The following is a 14322-nucleotide window of genomic DNA, read 5'->3' on the forward strand; positions in this document are numbered from 1 at the left end:
TTTAAAAAGAAAAAAAAATTTCTTGCTAATTTTCTTTTATTTTTCTTATAGTCTTGATTTTTTTTTCTTTTGTCAATTTTACAAGTCAATCTACTTTTTAAAATTTTTATCCATATAAATTTAGTAAAATAATTAATTATAAAATCATATAACAGAATATAATTTAATTCTAATTTACAATATATTTTCTAAAAAAATTCATTGATCAAATAAAAATTACAACAAATAAATAAAAAAAATATTTTCACTTCAATTATTATTATACCAAAAATAAAAAATATATATTACATATTTAATTTTTAGATTTTCTACCAAAAAATTATTCAATTTTATAAAACTAAAAAATAGTTAACGGACAATACATTCAATCACATTTTCATAAACATATTTTCAAACACTAAATCTAGATTCTTTTTTCAGAATCATACTTTTTCAAAATATAATTTTTAAATCACTAATCAATCATGCCCTAAAAAAATATAACTTTAATTTATAAAAAAAATCAAAGTTAATTACAATGCAATATTGTTATGAATTTAATTAATGCACTATTATTAAATTTTAATTTATCAATATAATTAAATTTTACTTTCAGCTAATCCAATCACGTATTCAGTATCTGTTATATTTTCAAATTTAATCCCAATCACAGATTCAGTTTTTTAAAACTTAAAAACAGTTTACTGACATTGAACCAATCGCATTTTCAGAAACATGTTTTCAGTCACTAAATTCAGATTTTCATTTCAGAATCCCACTTTTAAAAAATACAGTTTTCTAATCGTGAACAAATCAGACCCTAAATGTTTGTAAAAAAGAAAAAAGAAAATGTTATTTTTAATTTTTGATACATGTTTGTTATTTCTCACGTACCGAGAGAGGACTAGAAAAAATAAAAATAAAATGACCAAACCCGTGCGACAGTCTATAGCACGTGTGTAGGGTTTTATAAGGGTCAAAGTTAAGACTATTTAGGGTTCTCTCTTCGCCTTGCTCAGCTGCGGTTGCAGACCAGTGTTTGGTTCTTCTCTATTAGGTTAACTCTCTCTTCCTTTTGGCTTAGAATGCTCATTCGGGTGTTCCATGGTTTTATTCGAACCCTAAATTCTTATGTTTTTTTGTTTTTTTTTCTTTGTAGAGTATTCATCTGGGAGAAACTGTAGTGAGGAAGTATGAGGTAATATTTCTTGCTATACTAATCTTGTTTTTATTCTTAGAAATGCAATTTTAAGCACTACAAATGAGAATAAAATGGTAGATTGTATTCGGTGTTAGACTGTTTGGTTGTGATGAACTTTCAGGCCTTTTCATGTTATGTCTTAACCATTTTAGACGAGTTCATAAGTTGTTTTGGCATCTGTGATTGATTAATATTTTCCAGCATTGTACATTTATGATTTGAAAAGATAGGATGATATTGTTTTTGGGGTTTTAGTTTTGTTTGGTATCTTAGAAGATTTTTGTTTTTGTTTATATAGTAAGCTCAGTAGTGATGCTGTGAGAGAGGGCATCGCCCAGATTGTTATCAACTCGAAAGAGAAGAACCGTAAGTTCACTGAGACCATTGAGCTTCAAATTGGATTGAAGAACTATGACCCCCAAAAAGACAAGCGTTTCAGTGGGTCTGTTAAGCTTCCTCACATTCCTCGTCCTAAGATGAAGATTTGCATGTTGGGAGATGCTCAACACGTTGAAGAGGTAAAACTAACTTGTTATTACACAATTTTATCAATAATTTTCCTTTTGGATTGGTGGGAATTCATTATTTTACTTACAAGAACCAAATATACTGGATTAGAAGTTTGTATTTTTTCAATTGGACCAAGTTTGTATCACTTGTCACAAGCCAAATATATTACACCCAAGTATAAAGTTGGATTTGCTTGTTGGCTTATTCTGGTATATTATTCTTATTCTCCAGGCTGAGAAAATAGGATTGGACTATATGGATGTAGAAGGATTGAAAAAGCTTAACAAGAACAAGAAATTGGTCAAGAAGCTCGCCAAGAAGTTCCATGCTTTTTTGGCTTCTGAAGCTGTCATTAAGCAAATTCCTCGTCTTCTGGGTCCTGGACTCAACAAGGCAGGCAAGTAACTCTTCCAGTTGCACTTACAATTAGTTTTTTTTGGTCAAACATCACATTTGAGTCGTTCTCTTGGTTTGTAGTTTCTTTTGTCTGTTGGCTAAGATATGTTCAAATCCTTCAGAACTTTATATTTAGAAAGCCGGTTCCAGTTTTCATAAGCTTAGCACTAAACTTTATATTAATTCAACTTAAAAAATGTTGTTCCTTTTGCTTTCTGCTGGAACATTTGTGTGAAATGCATTGCATTTTTTCTTAAATCTGCTTCTTTCTTTATCGATTTTATTTCTCTAACCATTTTATTTCACCTTTTTATTAAATGCAGGTAAGTTTCCAACATTGGTCACCCACCAGGAATCTTTGGAGTCGAAAGTCAACGAAACCAAAGCCATGGTGAAGTTCCAACTTAAGAAGGTCCTTTGTATGGGAGTTGCTGTTGGAAATTTATCCATGGAGGAGAAGCAGATCTTCCAGAATGTGCAAATGAGTGTCAATTTTCTAGTGTCATTATTGAAGAAGAACTGGCAAAATGTAAGTGAAATGGCTTTTTAAAGCAAGAAATGTACTAACTTTCCATTACCATACAGATCTTCATTGTCCGAGCATCTTTTATTTTTGTTTCCCAAATGTTAATACGAGTAATGGCATGAATTTATGGCTTAAATCAACAATATCATCTTACTGTAGTAAAAACTAGCTAATCACATTCAAGCCTGTTTATTTTCGGAATTTAGTATAGTTGATCGATCTTGATTCTTAACAATCTTGTTTGTTTGTGTTCAAACAGGTGAGGTGCTTGTACCTGAAGAGTACCATGGGAAGTGCAATCCGTATCTTTTAATTTCCCATATGCTCTATGAAATTGTGGTAGTAGTGGGAGGAAAGCATTGCAAACATTTAAGCAAGACATTTTTGTTTTGAGATTGCGTCAACCTGCAATTTTGTTTTTGTTGGATTCGCCTAGTTTGTAATTTTTATCACTACTGTGACATTAAGATTTTGTGGCTTTTAAAGGAGAATTATTTATTTCTTCACGTTTTGGCTTTGCTTTCTTTTGCCACCTGGCTATTGAATTTGGTATTTAATTTTGATGAAACGGTAGATTATTGCCGTATCGTTTTTTACTAGCTGAGTTCGAATATCTTAAAGGTAGCATGATTCTTTTTTTGTTCGAAATTGAGGAAAAAAATGAGTTTAAAGTGTAGTAGGAACTAGGAACCAAGTTCATTTCATTTCGTATCGTATGAGCCCACGTAGTAAAATATGGGCGGTCCTACAGAATTCCCAAGGCTAGAGTAGTACAAGATGCCTTGTCGAACGACCAACAGTAGATTATAAAAGTAAAAACATACAAATATATCTCAAATAGCCTATTAGGTTATTGGTACGATACAAGCCGCTCGTAACATCAATAATATTGTACAACAGTAGGCATGGCCCTTGTGTGCTGTAATTTTATTTGAAAAAATCATGTCAAATAAATGGTTGTATTATCTATTCCGAGCTGAATCTAGTTGACTTGATACAGAGAGATCATAGTCAGTACTTGAAGAACTATTGTTTCACCATAAATGAGCTTTTACAACTGCAGCCTCCTACTGCACTTGGATTTGTAGACACCTGCCAGTGAAAACCATTAAATTTTATCCATGAGTTGCATTACTTGTTATATACAACTTATATAACAAATCATCTAACAAGGTTTTAAGCGGATTGCAAATGAATCATAAACTATAATCAGTGATATCATAGTAATGAATACAAAGATTATTGAAATACCCATTTCTATCATAAGGTTGGGAACTAGAATACTATACAATATTCTAATTGAAATACTCTATAATGGTTTTTGTAATTTGCTCCATTTTGCAAACAAACAAATCAAATAATTGAAGCATTTTATTTAGGGCCAATGGATTTTCTACACAGGGTTCTTGCTGCAGAATACCGTGTTTCCATTGGAGAAACAGTGTCGTGCACCCACATTAGAAAATAATAAATGATAAAGATGATAGATATTGCTAATCCGAGTATAGGACAAAGGGATGCGAGGCAAGAAAATATAAGTCTTAAGGTAATTGTTTTCTCGAGAACAACATTTCATTTGGAATTTAGACAAAACTTCAGCCAATGAACATGAATTCTTGCACCTACATGATCACTTTCTTCAACCTAAATCAGTCAAGGGCATCAACAAAATTATAAAACTATTCACACGCGATCTCACATATGGCCATTAGTGGCAATGCCCATTCAAACAGGTGCCTAGTCTTAGTTTGGCCATTCAGTGGAAATTTTAGGCAGTCAGTGGTGTCAAGTTGGGAATGATATAGCGTATCAAAATGTTTGATAATGTCAGCATACCACTGTCAAATAAAGTTCCAACTTCCATACGCTTAAAGGTTCTATGTGAATGGATGATCTTAAAATGTTAAAGTAGCTAGTTAACAGGAGATGCTTTCACTGAGCAAGTAGTTAACCGAACAAGTTACAAACACAAGTCTATGTTCAGACATCAGAAACCAGAAATAGAGCTCATACAGAAAACAAAGTAAGGTGACTTACCACAAAAGCAGAACGAATAAGCTCCTCAACATAATCAACGGTTGCCCCTTTTACAAAATCATATGAAATATTGTCCACAATCAATTTGACTCCTTCCTTCTCAAAGACCCTTACACAATATTTAAAGGACAGGAAAAGCAAAGTCAGAAAGAATATGCAAATTGAAAGCTTTTTCTCTAATAGGGAAAGAAATTTCTTGAAAGAAAAAAACCTGTCATCTGGGTTGGTTTTCTCATCGAGATCAAAAACATATTGGAAGCCAGAACAGCCACCGTTTTCTACACTCAAGCGAAGCATTTTCTCCCCTGACGATGCTTCACTAGAATGTAGTTCTTTCACTCGCTGCAACACATAAAAATACAAGGTTATTATCACAACCAAAAGTTATGAGTGTCAAAAACAAACATTTTTTTTTTCATTTCAGAAAATCTATTGTAATTAAGAGAATTATGACCAATTTAAAAAAGAGAAATTGTGAATGTTAAATGCCACCATCTTATAGAACACAAATACTTCTGTACTAGAGTTAGAAATAACACAGAAAGAGCCCATTTTTTTTTTAAAATCATAATGAAACTCTTAAGTCCTATAGACTACAATTAATTACTTTCAATCTTAAAAAAAATTCCCTTGTTCATTTCGAGTAACCAAAATCAATGAACTAAACGAGTTTAATAGAGGCTGATGCTTCACTAATCTCCCAAGTGAAAGTTAAAAAACATTTGAAATTTCAATGTGATGAATCTCTCTATCATTTTCTTTCTACCCCAACGGAAAAAACATCTCAGATATTTTGTAATCTATATATAAAACTCCAATAAATATCTCAAATTGGTAAAACAACAAAGCAGTTGATTCAATTTTTTAATTATTTGAAAAATCCCAGAACGGCCATGCATCCAATCACAGAACAGACAAAGAAAATTCCCCATAAAAGGAAAAGGAGAAGTAATTTAATGGAGAAAGTACTTGAACACAATTTTCAGTCATGTGAACAGCATCGGGAGACGTAGATGGAGAAGAAGAAGGGGCTTCGTGAAGGGCAGAAGAAGAAGCAGAGCTAAGAAGTCTATGGTTCCTTCGGATTTGAGCTGAGAAGTAAGAATTCAAGCGATGAAGAATCAACGATCTCGGCGCCATGGCCGCCTAAACTCTCTTCAGTAAATATACAGAAAAAAAAACCACTAATTATGTTATGCACCATAATATGACAGAGAAATAAACTCATATGGTAAATCTACAGGGAAAGAAACAAGCAAGATAAAGATGGCTAGGGCATGCAATCAACTTTCTTCTTAAAAAATAAAAGTTCAGATTTGCACCTGCATTTAATCAAAATAATTATTCCTCAACCAAGAAAGAGAAAACTAGGGAAATCCACAATTCTGCAAACAAAGAAGATCCTAAAGGAACAAGGGAAGGAGGCCATTGCACAGGAGGGGGCCCTAGAGATTATCTGCATCTCCTTCCCTTCCCACCACCTTCTTAGACTCACCTTTCCCTTTTTCCATACACAGATATACACATATATACAGATATATATACATACATACACACACACACATATATATACGGATGCGGATTTTGGTGGTACATGGCTTAAGCGGTCTTTTGCAAACACAACTTAATTGTAGACAACAATAAAAGACCATCCACGTAAAGGTTCTCAAAGCTATCACTAAAGTAGATGGCCTTAAAAGAGATAGGTTTCTTAGCCTCCATTTTGGCAATATATATTATCAACTATAAACACCGTATTGTACTAGTAGTTCAACGAGATTAACACAATAAAGAGAACCCCATTCATTCCATAAACGGGTTTTGCCTAGCTTACATATATCAACCTCCTCAAAAAGTCACCATCAGAAACGACTCAGTTTTTTGGCCCCTCTCTCAATGAAGAACTCTTATAATAAACTCCCAATTTAAATGAGGTTATCTCCCTTAGCCTGATTGTTTTGAAATATTATGGCCATATATTTGCAATAATATGGCCATATATTGACTCCACAAAATCGAGGTACTTCTCTACTAACCACTTTCCCCATTCTTTCATACATTTAACCTATAGTTGAATCATACACAAACGAGTGAGTAGCAAAAACCTATGTTCCATACAATTTACACAGATACACACACCCAAAATCCAAGACATAATGGTTTCACAAGAATCATTATAATAAACTATATTCATATTCAAAAGAAAACCCAAATCTAATACATTACAAACACCTGCTGGCCACTTATCAAGACTATTATGAAAATACAACATATATGTTTAAATTCACTATAAAACAATATCATAAATAATGAAAAAACAATAATTACATTACCTGATATAAAGTCATTTATAAATGTATGTGTATGGAATACTATTTTTATAGATGCTAAGATTTGGTTGTCAAAAACTTCGATTACAATAACCAATACTATTATCTCGGCTGTAATCGTGTAATAAAAAACTCAAAACAAAGAAGAAATTATAAATTTTCAGACTCAAATCGTGGTTTAGGGCACAAAAGAGAAGGAGATAATAGAAGAAGAAAAAAAACCTGGTTGCAATGAAGTTCTCAATATAATCGATGTCAAGAGGCTGAGACTAGAGTACAGCATTAGAGCATGGCAACCTTATCGTGTGGAAGAGAAACTCTCCACGGCTATCTCAGTTTTTCTTTTTTCTTATTTTGATCGGGAGTTGTTTGACAACTTGGAACACATGAGCGTCGGGGCTTCGCCGGTCGGGTGTTTTATTGTCTTTTATACAAAGTCGGTACTTGGCTATTACAGGCGCGTGCCTACCACGCCACTGCCATTGTCTTCGTCCACGTCACGTGTATTTACGGTACTATAGCCTTAACCCATTTTTTTCTAAAAAAAAAAAAGAAGAAAAATCTTAACCAATTTCCCCAAATCTTTTTTCTCGTCTCTCACAGCCAACCCCCTCCTCCTTCACCGGCGAACCCTCACGACGACTCCCTGATCCCCACTCTCCGTCGCTCACTCTCTCAGATTTCTCACGACTCTCCTCAAGCCGGAGCTGCTTACCCATTGGCGTCGCGCAAGGCAGGTCTGTCGGCGGCCTCAAGTTCTCCGATCCCTCAATCTCCTTGCCGGAACAAGAAGCTTCTGAGATCTGAGGTCAGTCACTCACTCTCACAGTCACACGGTCACATTCACACACTCACTCTTATTAGTTGTAAAACCAATTAGAAAAGTTTCGGCCATGAATGGAACAAAAGGAAATAAAAATGTAGATTGGGATTTGACAGTAAGATAAGCAAAAGAGATAATTTTCTTTGCCTTGAAGAGAAAGCACTCAATCTCTTATGGTAATTAATGTACTGATGTAGTGGTCACTGTCAAAGGAATTTTTTTTTATTAAGGCAGATTGTTGTACAGCAAGGTAATTAAATAGGAAAAAAAGAGAGCATAAATGCCATTTCCAGATTTAGGCAAACATCGCTGAAAGCCTTGAGCAAAATTTGAATTTTTTGTTTGATAAAGAAGACAAATTTATATTATAGATCCTTCATGTAATGGGATTTTCTAATGGATTTGTACGAGCCACTATTGATAGTATTCAGAATTACAATTAAGCTGAAAATTAGTACCACATAATCCCTTTTATTTAGAAAACAACACTTACAGATTTACTTCAAGCACCATTTTTGCCAAAATGTGAAAGTAAAACCCTGCACTATTTGCCAACATAAAAATGAATAATCACTACCTATTTGCCAACTCGAACCTCTCTTCTACGTTGCAAAATTTAATTAGTTGTATTTTACACACTGGTTCTTTCTTCAACTACATATGCAGCCTCAATTTTTTTAAATCTTTTCTTATTTTTTTTAGTAAGAGAAAATCCTAATTCAACTTCTATAGCCCTATTCCCAAAAATTAATCATATAAAACAGGGAAGGAAGAAAAAAAAAAGAAGTTTTGCAAGGTTGCGTTTGCTGTTGTGTCTAAGACATATTCCAGTGCAGAGTTGCGTTTTTGGGTTTAGCTTTACAATGAATGACATAAATATCAAAATATACATATGAAAAATTACTGAATTTGGACTTATGACTTAGGAGTTGGGGGATCTTGACTCATGTAACACTAGTTACTGTTGTTTGATTTTTCTGGAGACGTTTTTTTTAGAAGAAATATTATTTATTGTATCTCTTGCTGATTCAACTGGAAAATGTTTCCAGTTTAAAGAAGTCTGGTTGAAAGTTGAAGTGTCACAGCGGAAAAAAAAATGCAAGGCAGTGATTCATCAGGCATAGACCAAAGGTTTCAAGTTCGAAGGCTAGAGCTCTCAGACAAAAATAAAGGTTTCATAGAGCTATTGCAACAGCTAACTGTTTGTGATTCTGTAACTGACAAGGACTTTGAAGATAGATTTCACGAGCTCAGCTCCCTCGGAGATGATCATGTTATTGCTGTTATTGAAGATGATCAATCTGGGATGATTGTTGCAACTGGGAGCGTGTTCATTGAAAAGAAGTTCATAAGGAATTGTGGCAAAGTTGCGCATGTTGAAGATGTAGTTGTTGATGCTAACACTCGTGGTATGCAATTGGGAAAGAAAATTGTTGGATTCCTCAATGATCATGCTTGCTCAACGGGGTGTTACAAGGTGATTCTGGATTGCAATGTTGACAATAGAACATTTTATGAAAAATGTGGCTTCAAGCAAAAAGAAGTTCAGATGGTGAAGTATTTCATCTGAGAAGCATTTGCCTCCAAGTGAAAAACATGATTTTTTGAGTTTTGAGTCTAATTAAGGAGTGAGTTTTACTCTGAATAATAGCTTATTCATTGGCTTTTGTTGGTTTATTTCATTCAGATTCTTTGCTTACAGCATGTAGTTTTGAGTTGAATTTACATAAGAGTCATAAACAACCTTCAGAGACTAGTGAAGCAATGAAATCAGACAATATGTTTGCCGGGAAGAATTAAGGTTCAACAGAGCTAACTTGGCAAGAATAACCTCATTCTAGTTGTTGTAATTACTATGTCTATAGTTTGTGCAGCAAACAACATTGTATCAGGTCTTTCGATCTAATTAGCTATTAAATTTGTATTTTAAATTTCACCCTTAGTGGGATCAAGATTTAATTAGACAGAATAGGACATATGTGTGAGTTTTGGTAGTGGTTGAGAGGGGAGGGTTTATTAAAGCAAAGAAAAATACAGAAAAGGTGGTTCTCCTATGTTCAGTAACTAATGTATGTTTTAGTTTTAGTAATTTCTTTCCTTCATTTTTTGTTGTTTTGTTTTGATTTTTCTAAGAAGGCGTGATGATGATAGCCACTCGTTATGTTCTGATTCTATAATTGAAATTGTTATGTAGATTGTGCTAAACAATATGACTTAGTTTGAATGTTACACTATTGACACAGGTAAGGTGAAGAAAGTAAAGAGAAAGCAAATCAACAAAAAAAGAAAAACTTACTTAAGGTGAAGAAAGTAGAACATAATTGTAAGAAAACAAGATTAATCAATTCTCAATTGCCAAAATTAGAACAGCATGTATCCTTATTTTTTCTCCTCATGAGAAATTTAAGAATTTTTACTTCATTGGTATTACACTTTTCCAATCTTTCTCTTCTAATCTCTAATGATTTTGGACTGTTGATTTATTGAGTCTACCTCAAATATAATCTCTTCTAAATCAATGGTATGAAAACTGATACCTCCTCAAGCACTATTTGTGCCAAAATTTGAAGATAAAACTCTGCACTATTTGCTAATTAAACGAGTAAAGACTACCTATTTGCCAACTCAAACCTGTCTTACACGTGGCAGAATATGATTAGTTGTATAGGTGGTTGACAATGTTCCATCCCTAGACGATTTTTTATTCCATCTCCCGGTACACTTGTGCTCTACAAACTGGTTCAATATTTTTAAATCTTTTATTTTTTTGTTAAAAGAAAATCCTAATTCATAGCCCTAATCCCCAAAAATTCGATTAATCAATCGTTATATGTTAACAGATCACGATTGCAGAGTCAGATTTCTTTGTCTAAACCCAATTTAACATCAATTGTAGCTTTGTTTTACTTTCGTTTTTGTTGATTGTGTGTTTATAAGCGTACACAATGAAAGCTAACTGAGCTTGTAAACATATATATCAATGGCGCCGAGTTTGCACCAATGGGAATCGGACCCTCTGTTTTCTGCGGCTGAAGTAGTTCAAGACTCGGCCGACAGGTTAGTCTTTGTTTGGTTTTATTCGTCTGATTTGGGACCTTCAAAACATGAAGCCGTTATGTATATATTTGTAGAATTGAAACGATGACCTTTTGTGTTATGGCCTTTTGAGGGATTGGGTTCTGTATATAAGAATAAAAGTTAAGACATGAAGAGTTCCCCAGTTTCAACTTTATATACTAACAATGTACGTGTTTTTTTACGTGCTACGGAGAATTGTGTGTTAAAAGCTTCTTGCTTTATGTACTAATACTGTGCATTCATTTTTCCTAATTCTTTATAATTTCTACGATATTGAAACTACTCGTTTTTCGAAACCCAATTGAATGGTTTTTTTTTTTTAATTTTTTTGGTTTCCTTATTAGGATGGAATCAATATTCCGTCTTCTGTTCCATGAGCTGAGTCTAGTTCAAGGTGACCACTCAGACCCAAAGTTACTTTCATCAATAAATTGCCATAGACGTGATCTCGCAACAATACTTGAAACTACAAAATGGCAGGTTTTCTTCGGCATTTTACCACTTTCAATCTGCAAAAAATTCATATCGTATTTCTTTATTTTATTGTTCTATTTTAGAAAGTAATCTGTTTGTAATTCTCTCAGTTGGAAGATTTTCAAAGAGCGGTTAGTTACTCGACTATAACAGAAAAGTCCCAGATGAAGGATGAAGTAATTTCAAGGCACAGACAGTTTATTCGAGCCATAAGGGAACAGATAATTCATGTGGAAAAAAGCTTGGAAGAGACATCAGTAGGTAATCCTGTGAGAAATAATGAGTGGGTTAACTTAAATGAAGAAGATAGAGATGGGTTGGCACTATTTCTTTCTGGAGGAGGAGGAGGTCCTTCGAAGCGGATGGATGCTTATGACTTGGGGGACGGTGGTATACTAAAAAGATATCTTGATTCAACCTTGGTAGGTAGTGGGCAAGATAATGCTTTGCAGAACGTTGAGCATAAAGGCAAAGAAATTGAAACTCTGAATATTGATGGGGTTGTGCATATGGATCATAATATTGACTCTAAAAAGGAAAACAACATGAGAAAAGTGGGATCTTATTGTTCTACGCGGTTGGGTACTCAAGCAATAAATTCTCTTCCAGAGACCTCTCGTAACCGATGTGGTGAAGATGGGGATTGGGACCTGGAGGCTGGTGAAGCTAAACCTAAAAGTTTCTCCCATGAAAACAAGTGGAGAAACTTCCAAAGCAGAAGTCACATATTTGGGCTCTTCAGTAATTTATGGACCGCCTATGGAGGTAAGGTTGCTAGAAATTACACCAAGAGATTAAAAGATGGAGAAGAACAAAGGGAATCTCCATCATCCAATGAAGCTTTAAATGATGCACAGGTACTGATATTGATTCTATAGTGCATATGATTGTTATCTATAACTTTTTGCGTGATGGCAACTGCTGATTCTTACAAATAAATCAAATATCATATGGGGGACATGATAGGGTGTCATGGAAACTCCCTAAATTCTTTAACCTAGATAAATTTTGTGCACATGAAAATGCAGTGCACGTTTTTGGACACATAAGAAAGAAATTTTTTTTTTTACTCATTTTTACAGACTTGAATACACAAGCACTGCCTGAGTTCTGCTAATTGTCAATGAAACTTACAGACCAATTTTTGTGATGACTGAAATGTTTTCATTATTTTTACGAGTTTAGAAAATTTTATATAGGTGTCAGTTTCTGGGAATTTTGTTTACTACAGTTACTAGCAGTATCCTGATATTGAAATCTAGGTTTTCTTGTAAATTAAATGGACTTGCAGAGTTGGCTGGGGATATGTCAGGCAAGATACCAAAGATCAAGAAATTACATTCAGCATAATCGTCAATTTCAGTTGATCTCTCTGATCATATTCGTGCTCATTATTCTCGGTGAGGAAATTTTTATAGTATCATTTTCTAATGTTCTCTTGCTCTTCTTGTATTTGCATTTACCTTCTTTTCTATTTGGATTATTACTATTTATTGTTAACGCTTTCTCCTCTGAAGCGGCACAAATTGTAGTTACTTTTATGTGTAACTGAAAAGAAAATCATGATTATTGGTATGATAAATAAATGGATGCAGTGTACAAGTCATTGTTTTGTCACACGGTTTTGAATACTTGAACGGTGGTGTTGTTATTTAGTAGAGAACACTGACAAAAGAGGGACCTAATTCTCACTTGAGAAGGCTCTTTTACTGTGAAGTTTGTGGGTGGTTAGTATAATGTAGACTTTGACCCAATTCTCTTATCTATAATGGCAAACTTGGAATTAAATTCTATAAAATTCTATAAAACAATTAATATTTTAGGGTTGTGACCGTTAACCTTCTGTTTTTTTTAAGGACATTTTGTTTTGGTGTTTTCTCATCTTTCTTTCTTATACCTTAATAATGAGAAACAGAGCATTCTATTCCCTTATCCTTTCTAAAAGGATGTACGCAACAATAATCCGATTTCTCTTACTTTTCAGTGTTCTTGTCCTTATCTTGAATCATGCACTGAATGCAGGTACACTTGTTGTGCTCCAAATTGCTTAAAGAGGTTTGCTACGTGATTCCTTATTTGTTTAGAGGGATGTTGTGGCCGAATTGATACAAAGGTTAGAAGCATTAGAGCAAAAACAGCTACTCTTTCACTATCCAAACGCTTCTATCAGTATCCTTTTAATAATTGAAGAATCATCTTCCAAGACATTCTGTAGCAATGTCAATAGACAAACCATCAAGTACAACTCAATTGACTTCATGTCAATAGACAAACCATCAACATTAATTGAAGATTCACATTATCTATTGTTATGCCAACATGCAATCGGCCTCGTGGAAATCAGGAATCTACACAGTTCACATGGTTATTATTCAGCTTGTTTTGCTTACCTCTCTCTATTTCTTTGTTATTCCAGGAGTCTAAAACCTACTATTTGAGCAGACAGGTGGAAATCATCTTCACCATGGCATTCCTTGACCTTGTTTCTGTTACTTTCGCATGGAAAGACTCAATAACGGTTTGCTGGTTTGCTTAAGTTGACAAAATAGGTCTCGATAGTTTCCTTGTTTTGTACCTAGGAAGTTATAGTAGAGACTCTATACTGGTTTTTGTAGTGTGGTCTGATTTTGATATGCTTCATTGGGTTCATACACGAATTAGTATTTTGAGCATCTTTGATTCTACCTTATTGATTTCTATTGTATGTTTAATATTTCATTACTTGTGTAAATTATGTGGAAGAAGCAGGGATCAGTGTTTTGTGGCCTTTTTTTTTTTGTCGTGACAATTTTTTTTAACTTGGATTTTGAGTTGCAAAATGGCCTCTGTGTGAAAGTAAATAATAGTCTAACCATATACCATATTCTTAATACTAGATTATCAAATTTGTTTTTTTTATATAGCAAATTGCATTATATATAAAAGTATATACTATAAAAAAATTGTAACAAAAATAAAATTGGTATAT

General features: G+C 33.7%; 4 protein-coding genes across 6 annotated transcripts; 3 read left to right on the top strand and 1 right to left on the bottom strand.

Moving 5' to 3' along the window:
• The first annotated feature begins 923 nt into the window (after positions 1–923).
• Positions 924–3118, top strand: LOC133831351 (large ribosomal subunit protein uL1-like). The gene is made up of 6 exons (XM_062261609.1): positions 924–1036; positions 1139–1177; positions 1479–1698; positions 1922–2087; positions 2410–2615; positions 2872–3118. Exons 2-6 carry the CDS (start codon positions 1173–1175, stop codon positions 2923–2925), a joined length of 651 nt encoding a protein of 216 aa, XP_062117593.1. The 5' UTR covers positions 924–1036; positions 1139–1172; the 3' UTR covers positions 2926–3118.
• Positions 3119–3286: 168 nt separating this feature from the next.
• On the bottom strand, positions 3287–7388 carry LOC133831352 (iron-sulfur assembly protein IscA-like 2, mitochondrial). Its single transcript, XM_062261610.1, has 5 exons — positions 7202–7388; positions 5619–5804; positions 4861–4991; positions 4650–4758; positions 3287–3704 (listed from the first exon to the last, which is right to left on the bottom strand). The coding sequence occupies exons 2-5, from the start codon at positions 5787–5789 to the stop codon at positions 3639–3641; spliced, it is 477 nt and encodes a 158-aa protein (XP_062117594.1). The 5' UTR covers positions 5790–5804; positions 7202–7388; the 3' UTR covers positions 3287–3638.
• Positions 7389–7536: 148 nt separating this feature from the next.
• LOC133831353 (glucosamine 6-phosphate N-acetyltransferase) lies at positions 7537–9738 on the top strand. The gene is made up of 2 exons (XM_062261611.1): positions 7537–7787; positions 8852–9738. Exon 2 carries the CDS (start codon positions 8899–8901, stop codon positions 9370–9372), a length of 474 nt encoding a protein of 157 aa, XP_062117595.1. The 5' UTR covers positions 7537–7787; positions 8852–8898; the 3' UTR covers positions 9373–9738.
• Positions 9739–10538: 800 nt separating this feature from the next.
• On the top strand, positions 10539–14121 carry LOC133831354 (uncharacterized). 3 transcript variants are annotated; one of them, XR_009892490.1, is made up of 6 exons: positions 10539–10859; positions 11225–11360; positions 11465–12211; positions 12646–12754; positions 13377–13467; positions 13771–14121. XR_009892490.1 is itself a non-coding variant. In XM_062261612.1 (5 exons), exons 1-5 carry the CDS (start codon positions 10783–10785, stop codon positions 13403–13405), a joined length of 1098 nt encoding a protein of 365 aa, XP_062117596.1. In that variant the 5' UTR covers positions 10539–10782; the 3' UTR covers positions 13406–14121. The 3 variants fall into 3 exon arrangements, 2 of the variants coding, with proteins under 2 accessions (XP_062117596.1, XP_062117597.1); XM_062261612.1 differs by having other exon boundaries at positions 13377–14121; XM_062261613.1 differs by lacking the exon at positions 10539–10859 and having other exon boundaries at positions 11224–11356; positions 13377–14121.
• Positions 14122–14322: the final 201 nt, after the last annotated feature.

This window comes from Humulus lupulus, chromosome 4, assembly GCF_963169125.1.
Source record: "Humulus lupulus chromosome 4, drHumLupu1.1, whole genome shotgun sequence".
NCBI classification, from domain to species: domain Eukaryota; kingdom Viridiplantae; phylum Streptophyta; class Magnoliopsida; order Rosales; family Cannabaceae; genus Humulus; species Humulus lupulus.